Source organism: Hemiscyllium ocellatum, chromosome 5 (assembly GCF_020745735.1).
Source record: "Hemiscyllium ocellatum isolate sHemOce1 chromosome 5, sHemOce1.pat.X.cur, whole genome shotgun sequence".
Lineage (NCBI taxonomy): Eukaryota > Metazoa > Chordata > Chondrichthyes > Orectolobiformes > Hemiscylliidae > Hemiscyllium > Hemiscyllium ocellatum.
In genome coordinates this window covers 141,680,323-141,700,920 of record NC_083405.1, presented here as the reverse complement: position 1 = coordinate 141,700,920, position 20,598 = coordinate 141,680,323, and the positions used below count along the sequence as shown (strand labels likewise).

Here is a 20,598-nt window from a genome sequence, read left to right as displayed (position 1 = left end):
GCACATTCTCCCCGTGTCTGTGTGGGTTTCCTCTAATCTGAGATACACAGAATTTTGTGAAGCAAAGGTATTAAAGGGATATGAGCCAAAAGTTAGCTCATGGATCAGCCATCATCTCGATGAACAGGCCTACTCCTGTTCCTGCACTGCTGTAAAAACATTAGCTTCAAGGAAGCTATAAGCACACACTCCAAACCAATTTGTGTGAAGCCCCTCCCAGTCTGAATTCTGAAGCACACGGACCAGGATTACTGGAACTCAATGGTACATACAATGGTACACACAATGGTACATACAATGCATTACCATTCCATGAACAAGACAATACAGTTGGGGCAAGTCCACCTGGAAACCACAACCAACGTTCACCTGCAAGTAATCGGGGAATAGGCGACACCTTGTGCAAATGTGGAGGAGGCAGGTTCTAAAGAGGCATTTAACAGGGACTTCGGGTGGTTACTTGGATTGAAACGGTGTTCAGGGATGTGGGGAAGGTTGGAGATTGGCACTTGTGGAAAGAACAGGAGCAGGCATGATGGGCCAAATGGCCTCAGTCTACACTATAACAATTCTCTGATCCTGTGAGTGTAATTTGACACAAATAGACCAACAGTGGCCGAACCCCTGAAGGTACAGCTCTCAACATTGTGACAATCCATGAGATCACAGCACAGTGGCCCAGTGGTTAGCACTACTGCCTCACAGCACCAGGGTCACAGGTTCGATTCCAGCCTCAGGCGACTGACTGCGTGGAGTTTGCACGTTCTCCCCGTGTCTGCGTGGGTGCTCCGGTTTCCTCCCACAATCCAAAGATGTGCAGATTAGGTGAATTGGCCATGCTAAATTGCTAGGTGCATTAGTCAGAGGGTAATCGATCTGGGTGGGTTACTCTTCGGAGGGTCGGTGTGGACTTGTTGGGCCAAAGGGCCTGTTTCCACACTGTAGGGAATCTAATCTAATCACCAAGAGGCAGGGAAGGAGACCAGACCAGAATCCTCACACAGAGTCACTGTAGGTTTTACAGCAATTGAACACTGAACATGGCACAGTCCAGGCCCTTCAGCCCTCGGTGTTGTGCTGACCTTTTATCCTACTCCAAGGTCAGACTAACCGACATTCCCTTCATTGTACTATCATCCATGGACCTAGCCAAGAGTCACTTAAATGTCCCTAATGTCTCTGACTGGACTCCCACCGCTGGCAGTACACTCCACACACCCACCACTCTCTGTGTGGACAACCTACCTCTGACATCTCCCCGAAACCGTCCTCCAATCACCTTAAAATTATGCCCCTAATGAAACACATTTCCACCCTGGGGAAATGTCTCTGGTTATCCACTCTACCTCTGCCTCCCACCATCTTGTACACCTCTCTCAAGGCCCCTCCCATCATCCTTCACTCCAATGAGAAAAGCCCTGGCTCCCTCAGCCTTTCTCCATCAGACACACCCTCCAGTCCAGGCAGCTTCCTGGGAAATCCCCTCTGCACCCTCTCTAAAGCTTCCACATCCTTCCTATAATGAGGCGACCAGGACTGAACACAATATTCCAAGTGTGGTCTAACCAGGGCTCTGTAGAGTTGCAGCATAACCTCACAGCTCTTAAACTCAATTCACCTGCTAATAAACGCCAACACACCATACACCTTCATAACAACTCATCAACCTGGGTAACAACTTTGAGAGATCTATGGACGTGGTCCCCAAGATCCCTCTGTTCCTCCACACTGCCAAGAATCCTGCCTTTAACCCTGTAAGCTGCATTCAAATTCAACCTTCCAAAAAGTGAATGACTTCACACTTTTCCAGGTTGAACTCCATCTGCCACTTATCAGCCCAGGATGTAGGTTTGCTCGTGGAGCTGGAAGGTTTGTTTTCAGATGTTTCGTCACCATACTAGGGTAACATTATCAGTGAGCCTCTGGTGAAACACGGGTGTTATGTCCCACTTTCTATTTGTGTTTAGATTTCCTTGAGTTGGTGATGTCATTTCCAGCTCTTCCCGGTTCCAAATCTTCTCAAAACTCGCTAACTTCTCAGCCCAGCTCTGTATCCTGTCAATGTCCCACTGCAACCTATAACAGCCCTCCACACTATTCACAACTGCAACAACTTCGGTGTCATCGGCAACCTTACTAACCCATCCTTCCACTTCCTCATCCAAGTCATTTATAAAATCACAAAGAGCAGAGGTCCCAGAACCGATCCCTGAGGAACACCACTGGTCACCGAGCTCCAGGCAGAATACTTTCCATCTACCACCACCCTCTGTCTTCTATGGGCCAGCCAATTCTGTATCCAGACAGCCGGGTTTCCCTGTATCCCAAGCCTCCTTACTTTCTGAATGAGCCTACCATGGGGAACCTTATCAAACACCTTGCTAAACTCCATATACACCACGTCCACTGCTCTACCTTCAACAGTGTGTTTTGTCACATCCTCAGTAAGGTTTGTGAGGCATGACCTGCCCTTCACAGAGCCATGCTGACTATCTCTAATCAAACAATGGTTTTCCAAGTAATCATAAATCCTGTCTCTCAGAATCCTCTCCAATACTTTGCCCAACACAGACCAAAGACTGGCTGGTCTGTAATTCCCAGGATTATTCCTACTCTCTTTCTTGGACAAGGGAAAAACATTTACCACCCTCCAATCATTTGGCACTACTCCAGTGGACAGTGAGGATGCAAAGGTCATCGCCAAAGGCAGAATGTCCCCCAACATGTTCAACGTTACAGCAGCGTCCGAGGCGATGGCTGGTACCCTGCACACTTTAACAAAATCTCCCGGTGACACTCTCTCGACCTGTCTGTGGGATGTGGGTGTCACTGGCTGGATTCACATTTATTGCCCACCCCTGGGACTGGAAAACAGCAAATATACTCCTGTTTCAAAAAGCTGTAAGGATAAACACCAAAACTTCCAAAACCGCGGTCTCTGCACCGAGTGGTTAGGCGAGAACCTCCCATTAGTGAAGGATCAGCGAGCGGATGGCACAGGCTTAAAATAATTAGGAAGGAAAGGAAATAGTGAGCAAAGAGAAACATTCTCACTCAGTGAGTAGTTCAGCTCTGGACTCTCGGGGAGGGTGGTCAGTGTATATTCAACAGAGATTTTTAACAGGAAATTAAATCATTATCTTGAGCAAAAATGTTTGCCCATCTCGGGAAAAAGCAGACCATTGGATCTAGGTGGACGAGGGGTTAAGGGGCCGAATGGACACATTCTGTGCTGTAACTGATCTGTTCCACTTGGAGACACATTTACCAATCAAGGTGGTGCTAGTCTGAATGCTAATCCAAGCCTTGTGCAGCCGGAGCAGATTAACGATGTGGTGGCTCGGGGATTCTGTAGGAGGTGTTTCACTCTCTGTCTGTGTACACTAACCACATCCCAGTCAAGGTGCCTGGGTCAAGCTCTGAGCTGATAAACCAGGGTCACAGCCTCACCTGGAAATGAAGGATAATCGTCCATATCAGACCCAGGGTCAGCTTCGGATTCCCGTCCGCAATGTCATCATTCCTGATATTTACGAGCCGGACCTGGGATAGAGAAATCGGGGGGTAATCAGATACAGGGCAGGGAGCTGACCCACTCCACACCCCACCCCAGAGTCACCCCCTTCCCCTCCCCCAGTGGGACGGGGCAGTGACCCCCCTCCCCCCCTCTCTCAGTGGGACAGGACAGTGACCCTCCCCTCTCCCTCAGTGGGACAGGACAGTGACCCCCCCTCCCCCAGTGGGACGGGGCAGTGACCCCCCTCCCACACCCAGTGGGACAGGACAGTGACCCCCCCTCCCCCAGTGGGACGGGGCAGTGACCCCCCTCCCTCACCCAGTGGGACAGGACAGTGTGCCCCCCCTCCCCCAGTGGGACAGGACAGTGACCCCCCCCCCTCCCCCACCTAGTGGGACGGGGCAGTGACCCTCCTCCCCCACCCAGTGGGACGGGGCAGTGACCCCCCTCCCCCACCCAGTGGGACGGGGCAGTGACCCCCCTCCCCCACCCAGTGGGACGGGGCAGTGACTCTCCCCCCAGTGGGATGGGGAAGTGAACCCCCCCCCCTTCCCCCCTCCCCCAGTGGGACGGGGCAGAGACCCCCATGGGACAGGGCAGTGACCCCTATCAATCCACTGGCCCTTCCTTACCCAGGTCACTGCGACCACACCCCCCCGACCTGTACTGAGTTGTGACCCTCCCTGATGGGGAGTACGTGACCCCTGCCCTTCCCAACGCCGTCCCACACTCAGCATCTGCTTGGTTCCGGTGCCCAGCTCTCACCTGGCGATGTTTGAGGTACTCCAGGGCAATGCCCACATTCTGCAGCTTATGGAATCGCATCCGGCCTTTCTCCCGGGGCTGATGGGTGGAACAACATTGATCAGTCATTTCCAGAATGAGATCTTCCACCTTTATATTCAACTAAACTCACACTGACCACTGGGTACACTGACCATCACACCCACACTGACCACTGGATACACTGACCATCACACCCACACTGACCACTGGGTGCACTGACCATCAAACCCACACTGACCACTGGATACACTGACCATCACACCCACACTGACCACTGGGTACACTGACCATCACACCCACACTGACCACTGGATACACTGACCATCACACCCACACTGACCACTGGGTACACTGACCATCACACCCACACTGACCACTGGATACACTGACCATCACACCCACACTGACCACTGGGTACACTGACCATCAAACCCACACTGACCACTGGATACACTGACCATCACACCCACACTGACCACTGGGTACACTGACCATCAAACCCACACTGACCACTGGGTACACTGACCATCACACCCACACTGACCACTGGATAGACTGTGCACCCACACTGACCGCTGGGTACACTGACCATCACACCCACACTGACCACTGGATACACTGACCATCACACCCATGCTGGCCGCTGGGTATACTGACCATCACACCCACGCTGACCACTGGATACACTGACCATCACATCCACGCTGACCACTGGGTGCACTGACCATCACACCCAAGCTGACCACTGGATACACTGACCATCACACCCACACTGACCACTGGGTGCACTGACCATCACACCCACACTGACCACTGGACACACAGACCATTAGACCCACACTGACCACTGGATTAGTATCCATCAGACCCGCACTGACCAGTGGATAGACTAGTGATTCACACTGACCACTGGGTACACTGTTTATATGCAGTACGCATGACTCAGGAGGGATTGTGTGTTATCACAGGGGAGTGAGTGTGATCAAGGGTAACAGTGTGATCGGGAGTGAGTGAGCGATATCGGGGAGGGGGTGGTTGTGATCGGGGAGTGAGTGAGTGTGATCGGGGAGGGGGTGGTTGTGATCGGGGAGTGAGTGAGTGTGATCGGGGAGGGGGTGAGTGTGATCGGGGAGGGGGTGGTTGTGATCGGGGAGGGGGTGGTTGTGATCGGGGAGGGGGTGGTTGTGATCGGGGAGGGGGGTGAGTGTGATCGGGGAGGGGGTGTGTGATCGGGGAGGGGGTGAGCGTGATCGGGGAGGGGGTGTGTGATCGGGGAGGGGGTGAGCGTGATTGGGGAGGGGGTGAGTGTGATCGGGGAGGGGGTGAGTGTGATCGGGGAGGGGGTGAGTGTGATCGGGGAGGGGGTGAGTGTGATCGGGGAGGGGGTGGTTGTGATCGGGGAGGGGGGTGAGTGTGATCGGGGAGGGGGTGAGTGTGATCGGGGAGGGGGGTGAGTGTGATCGGGGAGGGGGGTGAGTGTGATCGGGGAGGGGGTGAGTGTGATCGGGGAGGGGGTGAGTGTGATCGGGGAGGGGGTGAGTGTGATCGGGGAGGGGGTGAGCGTGATCGGGGAGGGGGTGAGTGTGATCGGGGAGGGGGGTGAGTGTGATCGGGGAGGGGGTGGTTGTGATCGGGGAGGGGGTGTGTGATCGGGGGGGGGGGTGAGTGTGATCGGGGAGGGGGTGAGTGTGATCGGGGAGGGGGTGAGTGTGATCGGGGAGGGGGTGAGCGTGATCGGGGAGGGGGTGAGCGTGATCAGGGAGGAAGGGATTGTGATCGGGGAGGGGGTGAGTGTGATCGGGGAGGGGGTGTGTGATCGGGGAGGGGGGTGAGTGTGATCGGGGAGGGGGGTGAGTGTGATCGGGGAGGGGGGTGAGTGTGATCGGGGAGGGGGGTGAGTGTGATCGGGGAGGGGGTGTGTGTGATCGGGGAGGGGGTGAGCGTGATCGGGGAGGGGGTGAGCGTGATCGGGGAGGGGGTGAGTGTGATCGGGGAGGGGGTGAGTGTGATCGGGGAGGGGGTGAGCGTGATCGGGGAGGAAGGGATTGTGATCGGGGAGGGAACGAGTGTGAATGCCGTGGTGATTGTGAACTGTGTGAGCTGATCCGTCTGCCACGTGGCGTGCCACGTTGCTCTGATTGCTGGATCAGGGAAGTGTGTGTACTCAGGGAAGGGATTTGTGTCTCAATGGGGGAGCCGTGTATCACTGGGCCCCACTGATCCCCTTGGGGCCTGTCTCTCTCCTCACACACACCCTGTTATAAAAGGCAGCTTCAACAAAATGTCCGATGAGTGAGAAACAAAGACAATGAGTCATCAAAGTCTCCAACCGGCAGTGACTAATGTCACTGAGTCGACAGAGACAATAACAGCTGCAGAGTCTTTATAAATAGTTTATACGCCACCCTCTACATAATCAGCTTCACAAACTCAGCATTCAACACCCAACTCCAACAATCACTGGCCGCTCACATTACACTCAGCCTGAGGGAACCAGGCTTTTCTTTATTGGGTCATGGCACGGTGGGGCCCATCCCTAATTACCCTGTGTTGAGTGTCTTTGCTAGGCCATTTCAGAGGGCGGTTAAGACGTAGCCACATTGCTGTGGGTGTGGAGTCACATATAGGCCAGACTAGGTAAGGATGGCAGATTGCCTTCCATAACAGGAGGCAGTGACCCAGATGGGTTTCTCCAACAACCAGTGCTCGTTTCACAATCACTCTCACCCAAAACCAACTTTCAATTCCTCACTTCTTAATTTAATTAAATTCAATTTGGTGAGGTGTATGTGGTCAATTTGAGGGTTAGATGTTAAGGGAGGAAAGAATACTGACATTCCTCAATAACAGTTTATCAAGCAATCTCACAACAAGATCAGCAATTCAGGATGGGAAGGGGTTTGGGTCCATTGGGATTGTGTAGAATGGGAGGGAATGGAAAGGAGTTAGCTCCATTGGGATTGTGGACAGTGGGGGTGAATGGGAAGGGGTTTGTGTCCATTGGGATTGTGGACAGTGGGGGTGAATGGGAAGGGGTTTGTGTCCATTGGGATTGTGGACAGTGGGGGTGAATGGGAAGGGGTTTGGGTCCATTGGGATTGTGGACAGTGGGGGGGAATGGGAAGGGGTTTGGGTCCATTGGGATTGTGGACAGTGGGAGTGAATGGGAAGGGGTTTGGGGCCATTGGGATTGTGGACAGTGGGGGTGAATGGGAAGGGGTTTGGGTCCATGGGGATTGTGGACAGTGGGAGTGAATGGGAAGGGGTTTGGGGCCATTGGGATTGTGGACAGTGGGGGTGAATGGGAAGGGGTTTGGGTCCATGGGGATTGTGGACAGTGGGGGTGAATGGGAAGGGGTTTGGGTCCATGGGGATTGTGGACAGTGGGGGTGAATGGGAAGGGGTTTGGGTCCATTGCGATTGTGGACAGTGGGGGTGAATGGGAAGGGGTTTGCCCAGTAAGAAATTGAAGTTTATTTAAAGAAGAGCTGCCAGTGGATCATTCTCGCGTCTAGTTGCAGGGGCCTGTGATACAGAATCAAGTCCAACCTCTCTCCACTCCCTACATACTGAAAAACCTCCAATATTTTGCAACAAACACAGCTCTGTGTAGTATTTGCTGTCAAATATTGTACAGAGTCCCCCCAATATTCCGATATGTCCCTCACTCCCTTTTATTCTCTTTGTTTCACATGGAAACAGCCACAAGTCGTCCGGGCAGATCCCCCTCTTTGGAATCTGCTCCTTCCTCACACCCAATGGACAGGGTCGACAGCAAATACATCGGGAAAACGGCCACTATCCAACAGCAGGCCCTCACCCCCCTCACCCTCACCACCCTCATCCTCATGCCCCTCACCCTCACCCTCACGCCCCTCACCCTCACCACCCTCACGCCCCTCACCACCCTCAGTCTCGCTGTCCTCAGTGTTCCTGTTCCACCCCCACCTCCCTTTGCCCCTGATCCTTTCTACAAACATCCCCAGTAGGTCCAACTCCACAGTAGGTCATGGTTGAGGGTGGCGTTGCACAGTGTTTGACGTATGGAGACTGATGGTCTGAGGCTCTGTCATGAGCTGCTGGACAATCACGCTGAGAGTTCCACATTATGACAGGATTCACACTGTCAGACTGAGCTGCTGATTGTAATGGAGAATGATGATAGCATGCAGTACCCACCCAATCCACATCCCTACAAACACACATGAAGTTAGCAAATGTGTCAGCATTGAGACAAGACACTAGCACAGCATCTCCAGAAACACTGTCAGCTATTCCCAACCGGGTGAAAGTGGGCACTGCAGATGCTGGAGATCAGAGTCTAGATTAGAGTGGTGCTGGAAAAGCACAGCAGGTCAGGCAGCATCCAAGGAGCAGGAGAATCAACGTTTCGGGCAAAATTCCTTCATCAGGAATCCTGACGAAGGGTTCTTGCCCGAAATGTTGATTTTCCTGCTTCTCGGATGCTGCCTTTTCCAGCACCACTCTAACCTTGGAGCTATTCCCAACCAGCAAGGCAAGGTCCCGATTGGAGGAGCCCATCTGTAACTGATGTAGGAGCAGATTCAGCTGTGACTCTGCAGGGCTGGACACGGAGTGTCTCATCACAATTTAACAGGAAGAATCCAGAGGTTCAGGAACAGCCAGGGTGTGTTGCTGCAGGGGCTGAGGAGATGGTGAGATAGTTAATGAACAATCGCGGTTCCATCATGCTGTCAGGGGTCGCAGGCAGACGCACTCACCAGTCGCAAATACCTCATCACATGCTGCTGTCTCAGCTAGCTCACAGTGCAGGGAGGGGCATAGGCCAGAGGACAAAGGGTAAAGGTCAGAGGTAACGGTACGTTTTTAGCAAACAACAAAGGATCAAATACAAATTAGGAACAAAACATTAACAAAAACAACCCCGAGAAAAATATAAAACAGATCCCAACTCCAATTCTAGCTTCAGCTCATGGGAGGCTGGGAATATCTCCAGCAGGGTCCACACTATCCACGAGGTCATCTCTTCAATAATTACTGTAGGAATCACAAAGCAATCAGCTCAGTAAAAGGAAGGACCAACTCACTTGGTCAACAAGAACGACCCAGCAGTGAGCTGTGTCTGATCAAGTTACTGGGGCCAGGGCCGAATCAATGAGAACCAAAAACAGAAACTGCTGGAAAAGCTCAGCGGGAGTGACAGCATCTTGTGGAGAGAAATCAGAGATGACGTTTCGGATCCAGTGATGACTCTTCAGGACAGAGATTTTCAGCAATTTCTGTTTTTATTTCTGATTTGCAGTTCTTTTGTTTTTGTGTCCAATCAGTGAGGACTGTCGGGGGATTGCTGCATTGTTCTGATAAAAGAAACTTTTAAAGCCCCACTACTAAAATCTCAAAATCCTCATAAATCCTCAGGCCCAAACCCTAAAATCAAAATGATCATTTCAGTCCTCAGATCCTGAAACCAGGAGTCAAATTCCAAACTTGCCAATGACACAGAACTAGCAAAACTGGAAATGAAAAGTTATTCTTATTCATTTGTGGGATGTGGGTGTCACTGGATGGGCCTAGTATTTATTTCCTGTCCCTAATTGCCCCCTTAAGAAGGTGGAGGGGGGGGAGCTGCCTTCCTGACCCCTGCATTCCATGTGCTGTGGGTTAACCCACGATGGCCTGAGAGAGGGAATTCCAGGATTCTGAGCGAGCGATGCCGAAGGAATGGCGATATATTTCCCAGTCAGGGTGGAGGGTGGAGGGGAACTTGCAGGGGGTGGTGTTCCCATGTATCTGCTGCCCCTTGTCCTTCTAGATGGAAGTGGGCGTGGGTTTGGAAGGTGCGGCCTGAGGATATTTGGTGAGTTTCTGCAGTGCATCTTGTAGGGGATGGGGAGGGGATGGAGGGAAGGTATAGGGAGGGGATGGGGGAGGGGATTGGAGATGGGGTATAGACAAAGTGATACAATACTGAAGGGTTAGGCCCCAGTTCCTGTCATACCCCCACCCCTCAGGAAGGATGTGAGGGACTCTGAGAGGGTGCCGAGAGATTTACCAGGGATTTCAGTTCCCGGGTCAGGTTGGAGAATTTCCTCAGAGACTCGGAGCACTGGGGGAGATCCTATCGAGGTGTACGGGATTCTGACTAGTAGCAGGTCGCTTTTCAGACTGGAGGCCTGTGACCAGTGGTGTGCCACAAGGTTCGGCGCTGGGCCCACTGCTTTACGTCATTTATATAAACTACTAAGGAGGTATGGTTAATAAGTTTGTAGATGACACCAAAATTTGGAGGAGTAGTGGACAGTGAAGGTTACCTCAGAGTACAACGGGATGTTGACCAGATGGGCCAATGGGCCGAGGAATATTTTGGGAGGCAAAATCAAGACAGAACTTGTACAGTTCATGACAGAGCTCTGGGGAGTGTTGACAAACAAAGAGACCTAGATGTGCAGATGCCTAATTCCTTGAGCCTGGAGTCAGAGGTAGACAGGGTGATGAAAAGGCGTTTGGCAGGTTCACATTCATTGGTCAGTATAAGAGTTGGGATGTCATGTTGTGTCTGTAGAGGACATTGGTTAGGCCACTATAGGAATATTGTATTCAATGTGAAACTTGAAAGGGTTCAGAAAACATTTACAAGGATGTTGCCAGGGTTGGAGGATTTGAGCTACAGGGAGAGGCTGAACAGGGCTGGGACTGTTTTCCCTGGAGCATCGGAGGCTGAGGGGTGACCTTATAGAGGTTTATAAAATCATGAGGGGCATGGATAGGATAAATAGACAAGGTCATTTCCCCATTGCAGGGAGTCCAGAACTAGAGGGCTAAGGTTTAAAGTAAGAGGGGAAAGATTTAAAAAGGATTTGAGGCTAACTGTTTCACTCAGAGGGTGGTACGTATATGAAATGACCTCCCAGAGGAAAGGGTGGAGGCTGGTACAATTACGTTTAAAAGGAATCTGGATGGGTATACGGATAGGAACTTTCTGTGATTCATGGATAGGAAACCCAGATCCCTCGAACACAAATCAGTCTCAGAGTCATACTGCATGGATACAGAGCCTTCGATCCAACTCATCCATACCGACCAGACATTCCAGTCCAATGTCCCCAACAGTACCCTTCCACTGACACTCTCATTCGTCTGGCCGAACTGGTCCTCACCCGTAACAATTTCTCCTTTGAATCCTCCCACTTCCTCCAGACCCAAAGGGTAGCCATGGGCACACGTATGGGCCCCAGCTATGCCCGTCTCTTTGTTGGCTACGTAGAACAGTTGATCTTCCGTAATTACACAGGCACCACTCCCCACCTCTTCCTCCGCTACATTGATGACTGCATTGGCACCACCTCGTGCTCCCACGAGGAGGTTGAGCAATTCATCAACTTCACCAACACATTCCACCCTGACGTTAAATTTACCTGGACCATCTCTGACACCTCCTTCCCCTCCCTGGACTTCTCCATCTCCATTAATGATGACCGACTTGACACTGACATTTTTTACAAACCCACCGACTCCCATAGCTACCTGGATTACACCTCTTCCCACCCTACCTCTTGCAAAAATGCCATCCCGTATTCCCAATTCCTCCGCCTCTGTCGTATCTGCTCCCAGGAGGACCAGTTCCACCATAGAACACACCAGATAGCCTCCTTCTTTGGAGACCGCAATTTCCCTTCCCACGTGATTAAAGATGCCCTCCAACGCATCTCGTCCACATCCCGCACCTCCACCCTCAGACCCCACCCCTCCAACTGTAACAAGGACAGAACGCCCCTGGTGCTCACCTTCCACCCTACCGACCTTCGCATAAACCAATCATCTGCCGACATTTCCGCCACCTCCAAAAAGACCCCACCACCAGGGATATATTTCCCTCCTCACCCCTTTCCGCCTTCCGCAAAGACCGTTCTCTCCGTGACTACCTGGTCAGGTCCACGCCCCCCTACAACCCACCCTCCCATCCTGGCACCTTCCCCTGCCACCGCAGGAACTGTAAAACCTGTGCCCACACCTCCTCCCTCACCTCTATCCAAGGCCCTAAAGGAGCCTTCCACATCCATCAAAGTTATACCTGCACATCCACTAATGTCATTTATTGTATCCGTTGCTCCCGATGCGGTCTCCTCTACATTGGGGAGACTGGGCGCCTCCTAGCAGAGCGCTTTAGGGAACATCTCCGGGACACCCGCACCAATCAACCACACCGCCCCGTGGCCCAACATTTCAACTCTCCCTCCCACTCTGTCGAGGACATGGAGGTCCTGGGCCTCCCTCACTGCAGCTCCCTCACCACCAGACGCCTGGAGGAAGAACGCCTCATCTTCTGCCTCGGAACACTTCAACCCCAGGGCATCAATGTGGATTTCAACAGTTTCCTCATTTCCCCTACCCCCACCTCACCCTAGTTCCAAACTTCCAGCTCAGCACTGTCCCCATGACTTGTCCTACCTGCCTATCTCCTTTTCCACCTATCCACTCCACCCTCTCCTCCCTGACCTATCACCTTCATCCCCTCCCCCACTCACCTATTGTACTCTATGCTACTTTCTCCCTACCCCCACCCTCCTCTAGCTTATCTCTCCACCCTTCAGGCTCTCTGCCTTTATTCCTGATGAAGGGCTTTTGCCCGAAACGTCGATTTTACTGCTCCTAGGATGCTGCCTGAACTGCTGTGCTCTTCCAGAGCACTAATTCAGAATCCCAGTCTGATCTAGTACCAATTGCATGGATGAGTTGGATCGAAGGCTCTGTATCCATGCAGTATGACTCCGAGACTGATTTGTGTTCGAGGGATCTGGGTTTCCTATCCATGAATCACAGAAAGTTAGTGTGCAAATACAGCAAGTAATTAGGAAAGTAACTGGACAGTTGTGGTTTATTGTGAGGGAAAGGAATAGAAATGTCAGGGTGTTCCTGCAGCTGGTCAGTGTGAGGGTGGTGCTGGAAAAGCACAGCAGGTCAGGCAGCATCTGAGGAGCAGGAAAATTGACGTTTCGGGCAAAAGCTCTTCATCCTGATGCTGCCTGACCTGCTGTGCTTTTCCAGCACCACTCTAATCTCCAGCATCAGCAGTACCCACTTCTGCCTGGTCAATGTGAGAGCACATCCACAAAACTATTGGCAGTTTTAGACTCCTCGTTTGAAGGAAAGATTTAATACCATACAAAGTAGCTCAGCGAAGGCGCCCAGGATGAAGGGGTTATTTTCTGGGTTGTGTTTGGACAGACTGTGGAGTTTGGAACAATGAGAGGGATCACATTGTAACATGAGGATCTTGTGGGGGTTGATAAGGAGGATACTGAGGGCACGTTCCTCCTCTGGGAGAGGGGAGACCTGGAGGACATTGTCTAGGAATGACAGCTCTCCCTTGACAGAGATGAATAGAATCTTTTATCTCTCTGAGGCCGGATCATTATTGTGTGGAATTCCTTTCCCTAAAGGGGAGGGAGGGCTGTCTCTCTCACTTCATTCAAGCACAATGCCTGAGAGATTTATGATCAATCATGGAGCCAAAGGTTATAGGGTACAGACAGGAACATGAGCCATCACTTTCCTGAGTAAGGGCAGGATTATGTTGACAGGCAGAATGTCCTCCCCTTGCTGCCTACTCTGCTGACCCCATGGCACTCAGTCTGGGGAGGGTCACTCAGGTCTTGCCCTTGTTACAGCTGGGCTCAAACACAGAGAGAGAAGCTGAGTTTCAGAGGCTCCTGCCCTTCGAACTGAACAATCGAGGATCACCGGGACTCCACAGAATTTGACTTTACTGCATGGGGGAGCAGGTCAAGGGGCTGAATGGCCTGCTTCTGTTCCTGTTTTTAATGTTTGTATGATCCGAATAGATTCCAATCTCCCTGAGCACTCCATTCTCACTCTCCCCAGACAATACAGACAGTTAGATAAACTCTGTCATAAAATTCAATACTATCAAAGCAGCAGAGGAGAGTGCTGGGGAAAGATAGAGAGAGAGAGAGAAAGAGAGAGAGACACAGTGAGACAGAGAGAGAGAGAGACGCAGAGAGAGAGAGAAAGAGAGAGATGCAGAGAGAGAGAGACGCAGAGAGACACAGACAGAGAGAAAGAGAGACAGAGAGAGAGAGATGCAGAGAGAGAGAAAGACGCAGAGAGAGAGAGAGAGAGAGAGAGAGACGCAGAGAGAGAGAGAGAGAGAGAGAGAGAGACGCAGAGAGAGAGAGAGAGAGAGAGATGGCATCAAAATAGGACAACAATCCACCAGGCACTGACACACGCAATCATAGGCTGTACCACACCGAGGGGGGTCTCTGAGTGACTGCACAGGGTGATCCCACACCGAGGGGGGTCTCTGAGTAACTACACAGGGTGATCCCACACCAAGGGGGGTCTCTGAGTGACTGCACAGGGTGATCCCACACCGAGGGGGGTCTCTGAGTAACTACACAGGGTGATCCCACACCGAGGGGGTCTCTGAGTGACTGCACAGGGTGATCCCACACCGAGGGGGGTCTCTGAGTGACTGATTGAACATTCAAGGTGGAGGTGGAGCAGTTGGGTAAGTGAGTGTTTAATTTGGAAAGGTTCGTGCTGGGGTTTGAGGGATTGATGTTATTCTGTTAGTTGGACCATCCGCCTGCGCTGGGATATGCAAAAGCTGGGGTTAGTTTCTCAACACAGGGAGTTTGTTCGACTTACCAGGGGCTCACCCGAGAGAACCTCGAGGAGAGAGATCAGGTTATGTCCATCTCGTAAATCTTCGTAAAGATCATCGATACTTCGGTGAGCCTGAGACCGACACAAGTCATTACAACCAGCCCCGATACCCCCACCAACCCCCACCGACCCCACCCCCACTGACCCCACACTGACCCCACCCCCACTGACCCCCACCGACCCCACACTGACACCGACCCCCACCGACCCCACCCCCACCGACCCCACACTGACACCGACCCCCACCGACCCCACACTGACACCAACCCCACCCCCACCGACCCCACCCCCACCGACCCCACACTGACCCCACCCCCACCGACCCCCACCGACCCCACACTGACACCGACCCCCACCGACCCCACACTGACACCAACCCCACCCCCACCGACCCCACCGACCCCACCCCCACCGACCCCACAATGATCCCACCCCCACCGACCCCCACCGACCCCACCCCCACCGACCCCACACTGACACCGACCCCACCCCCACAGATCCCCCATTGATAACTACCCATATTCCCCCAAACCCCAGCCCACTCTCTCTCTCACACAGTATCAACGAACAACCTGCCGAACTCCCAGAATGGTCAAACGTGAGGATTGCAGATGCTGGAAACCAGAGTTTAGAGCAGGATGGTGCTGGAAAAGCACAGCCGGTCAGGCAGCATCCGAGGAGCAGGAACATTGATCTCTCCACCCTGGAGGCTCCCTGCCTCTATTCCTGATGAAGGCCTTGTGCCCAAAATGGTGATTTCCGTGCTCCTCGGATGCTGCCTGATCTGCTGTGCTTTTTCAGCACCACTCTGATCTAATCTCCCAAACTGGTTCACCCCAAGACCCACCTACCCAAGACAGATTCACCCCAACCTGAGGGTTCATACACCAACCCCCCACCCCACCCATATCCCAATCCAAACCCCTCATCTCCCACAGTCTGATAGCCCCAACCCAATACTCATACTCCTGTCCCACTGAGCCCCCACACCTGAATCTCCTCCGATGCTAACCTTCAGGGTATGTGGGAACAGTTCCTAAATCCTTGCATTGGGCCTGAACACTCACACCACGGCCACAGCATGGCCTGAAATCCACCACGAACGTCATATCACCAACAATCCCAGCATGCACCACGATGAGACCAAACCCCAAACACAGCAAACACTTTCTGACTGATGCAGGGCCAGGGGGTGAGGGCAAGGGCAGGTGTGGGTGGGGGTCATGGGGTGGGTCAAGGTGCTATGGTGGGGTGCAATCAGGGTTCAGGGAGTGGGGCTAAAGAGGTGGGTCGGGGGAGGATCAGGACGTAAGGGTATGTTGGGGGTGGCAAGTGGACATGACTGGGTGGGGGTGGGGTGGGAGTGTTGGGGGTAAGGTCAGGGTGGGTGGGCGCAGGGTCAGGGCAGTGGTAGGAGTGCTCGCCTGGATAGGGAAGGTTTTGGGATTTGGAGGGTTTCAGGTGGGTTCAGAAAATGAGACGTAATACACAAGCAACGCACAAACACTCACTCACTCACACACACAACCCCATATACACACACACCATCACACACACACACCCTCATATACACACACACACACTCTCATACACACACACACCCTCATTTACACACCCTCATATACACACACACACCCTCATATACACACACACACTCACACACATACACAGCCCCATATACACACACACACCATCACACAGCCTCATATACACACACTCACTCACACACATACACAACCTCATATGCACACACACCCAGCCCCATATATACACACACAGACACACACCCTCATATACACACCCTCATATACACACACACACTCACACACATACACAGCCCCATATACACACACACCATCACACAGCCTCATATACACAAACTCACTCACACACAGACAAAACCTCATATACACACACACTCAGCCCCATATACACACACACACACAGCCTCATATATACACACACACACACTCACATACACAGAGCCATATACACACACACCATCACACAGCCTCATATACACACACTCACTCACACACAGACACAACCTCATATACATTGTGGGCGGCACGGTGGCACAGTGGTTAGCACTGCTGCCTCACAGCGCCTGGAGACCCGGGTTCAATTCCCGACTCAGGCGACTGACTGTGTGGAGTTTGCACGTTCTCCCCGTGTCTGCGTGGGTTTCCTCCGGGTGCTCCGGTTTCCTCCCACAGTCACAAAGATGTGCGGGTCAGGTGAATTGGCCATTCTAAATTGCCCATAGTGGTAAGGGGTAAGGGGTAAATGTAGGGGTATGGGTGGGTTGCGCTTCGGCGGGTCGGTGTGGACTTGTTGGGCCGAAGGGCCTGTTTCCACACTGTAAGTAATCTAATCTACACACACCCAGCCCCATATACACACACACAAACACACACCCTCATATACACACACACACTCTCATATACACACACACACACACATAGACTGCCCCATATACACACACACACCATCACACACAGACACAACCTCATATACACACACACCCAGCCCCATATACACACACACACAGACACAGCCTCATATACACACATACCCAGCCCCATATACACACACACACACACAGACACAGCCTCATATACACACACTCACTCACACAGACACAACCTCATACACACACACACACCCAGCCCCATACACACACACACACACAGACACAGCCTCATATACACACACTCACTCACACAGACACAACCTCATACACACACACACACCCAGCCCCATATACACACTCACACAGACACAACCTCATATACACACACACACACACCCAGCCCCATATACACACACACAGACACAGCCTCATATGCACACACTCACTCACACACACACAGAAAGCCCCCACACACACAGCCCCATATACACACACGCACACACAGCCCCAAATGCACACACACACACCCATACACACACACACACAAACAAACTGGAACTGCCCCAGAAAGCAACATACCTCAGCTTTCCAATGCTGACCGAGAGAAAGAGAGAGAGAGAGAGAAGATCAGACAGCGAGGAAGGTGAAGAAAAGGGACAAAGAGGAGATAGGATAGGGGAGAGGACAGAAAAAACAGAGCAAATATTAGTCTATTGTGGACATAATGAATTCAAAGTCTAAAATCACAGCAGTGAACGCAGACAAGATAAATCTACGCAAGACAGAGAGTGTGATAGAGAAAGCAGCACAGAGAGAGAGAGATGGAGTGAGGGAGAGATGAAGCGAAAGAGAGTTAGATAGAGAGAGAGAAAGAGAGAGAGAGAGAGACATTGATAGAGGGAGAGTGAGAAAATGTTTGTGGGACCGAAAGAAGACAGAGACAACGTATTGGGAAGGAGAAAGAGAAAGAAAAAGAAACATAAAGATAGAGACAGAAAGAGAGACATGTTCTTCCTGTGATGAAGGTAATGAACTGTGATGACCACTCCCCGGTCAGTCCCTCTCTCTCTGTGATGACCACTCCCCGATCACTCCCTCTCACTGTGTGATGACCACTCCCCGGTCACTCCCTCTCTCTCTGTGATGACCACTCCCCGATCACTCTCTCTCACTGTGTGATGACCAATCCCCAGTCACTCCCTCTCTCTCTGTGATTACCACCTTCCGGTCACTCCCTCTCACTGTGTGATGACCACTCCCCGGTCAATCCCTCTCTCTCTGTGATGACCACTCCCTGGTCACTCTCTCTCTCTCACTGTGTGATGACCACTCCCCGGTCAATCCCTCTCTCTCTGTGATGACCACTCCCTGGTCACTCTCTCTCTCTCTCTCTGTGTGATGACCACTCCCTGGTCGCTCTCTCTCTCTCTCTCTCTCTCTCTCTGATGACCACTCCCCGGTCACTCCCCCCCCTCTCTCTCTGTGATGACCACTCCCTGGTCACTCCACCCCTCTCTCTCTGTGATGACCATCCCCCGGTCACTCTCTCCCTCTCTGTGATGGCCACTCCCCAGTCACTCCCTCTCTCTCTGTGATGGTTATTCCCTGGTCATTTAACTTTCCACTGACTCACCTTCATCAAGTGTTTGTTCACCCATTTTGTGAAAGTTTTCTTCTGGACTCGATCCCGTTCATCTTAGAAAAAAGAAACATTTAAAATGGTTAAACCATAATAAAGTGAGCAACAATCAGACCCGGACTGTCCACTCTGGGAGTAATAATCAGACCCAGACTGTTCACTCCGGGAGTAATAATTACAGCCGGACTGTCCACTCTGGGAGTAATAAGCAGACCCAGGCTGTCCATTTTGGGAGTAATAATCAGATCAGGGATATCCACTCTGGGAGCAATAATCAGACCTGACCTGACCACTCCAAAAATAATAATCAGACCCAGGCCGTCCACTCCAGGAGTAATAATTAGACCCAGACTATCCACTCAGGGAGTAATAGTCAGACCCGGGCTGTCCACTCCAGGAGTAATCATTGGACATGGACCATCCACTCCGGGAGTAACAGTCAGGACCGGACTGTCCACTTCGGGGGTAACAATCAGTACTGGACTGTCCACTCCAGGGATAACAGTCAATAATGGACTGTCCACTCCGGGAGTAACAGTCAGTACTGAACTGTCCACTCCGGGAGTATCAGTCAGTAATGGACTGTACACTCCAGGGATAACAGTCAGTAATGGACTGTCCACTCCGGGAGTAACAGTCAGTACTGGACTGTCCACTCCGGGAGTAACAGTCAGTAATGGATTGTACACTCCGGGGATAACATTCAATAATGGACTGTCCACTCCGGGAGTAACAGTCAGTAATGAACTGTCCACTCCGGGGATAACTGTCAGTAATGGACTGTCCACTCCGGGAGTAACAGTCAGTAATGGACTGTCCACTCCAGGGATAACAGTCAGTAATGGACTGTCCACTCCAGGGATAACAGTCAGTAATGGACTGTCCACTCCGGGAGTAACAGTCAGTACTGAACTGTCCACTCCGGGAGTATCAGTCAGTAATGGACTGTACACTCCGGGAGTAACAGTCATTAATGGACTGTCCACTCCAGGGATAACAGTCAGTAATGGACTGTCCACTCCAGGGATAACAGTCAATAATGGACTGTCCACTCCGGGAGTAACAGTCAGTACTGAACTGTCCACTCCAGGAGTAACAGTCAGTAATGGACTGTCCACTCCGGGAGTAACAGTCAGTACTGGACTGTCCACTCCGGGAGTAACAGTCAGTAATGGACTGTCCACTCCGGGAGTATCAGTCAGTAATGGACTGTCCACTCCGGGAGTATCAGTCAGTAATGGACTGTACACTCCGGGAGTAACAGTCATTAATGGACTGTCCACTCCAGGGATAACAGTCAGTAATGGACTGTCCACTCCAGGGATAACAGTCAGTAATGGACTGTCCACTCCAGGGATAACAGTCAATAATGGACTGTCCACTCCGGGAGTAACAGTCAGTAATGGACTGTCCACTCCGGGAGTAACAGTCAGTAATGGACTGTCCACTCCGGGAGTAACAGTCAGTAATGGATTGTACACTCCGGGAGTAACAGTCAGTAATGGATTGTACACTCCGGGGATAACATTCAATAATGGACTGTCCACTCCGGGAGTAACAGTCAGTAATGGA

General features: G+C 51.9%; 1 protein-coding gene across 1 annotated transcript in view; it reads right to left on the bottom strand.

Moving 5' to 3' along the window:
* Positions 1-20,598, bottom strand: part of LOC132816260 (plectin-like) — a 295,683-nt gene that overhangs the window by 34,919 nt on the left and 240,166 nt on the right. The window contains exons 5-8 of the mRNA XM_060825757.1: positions 19,021-19,082; positions 14,957-15,046; positions 4,283-4,360; positions 3,451-3,543 (exon numbers count right to left, since the gene is read on the bottom strand). Of these exons, the coding sequence (XP_060681740.1) occupies positions 3,451-3,543; positions 4,283-4,360; positions 14,957-15,046; positions 19,021-19,082 (323 nt within the window). The remainder of the gene's footprint in view (positions 1-3,450; positions 3,544-4,282; positions 4,361-14,956; positions 15,047-19,020; positions 19,083-20,598) is intronic.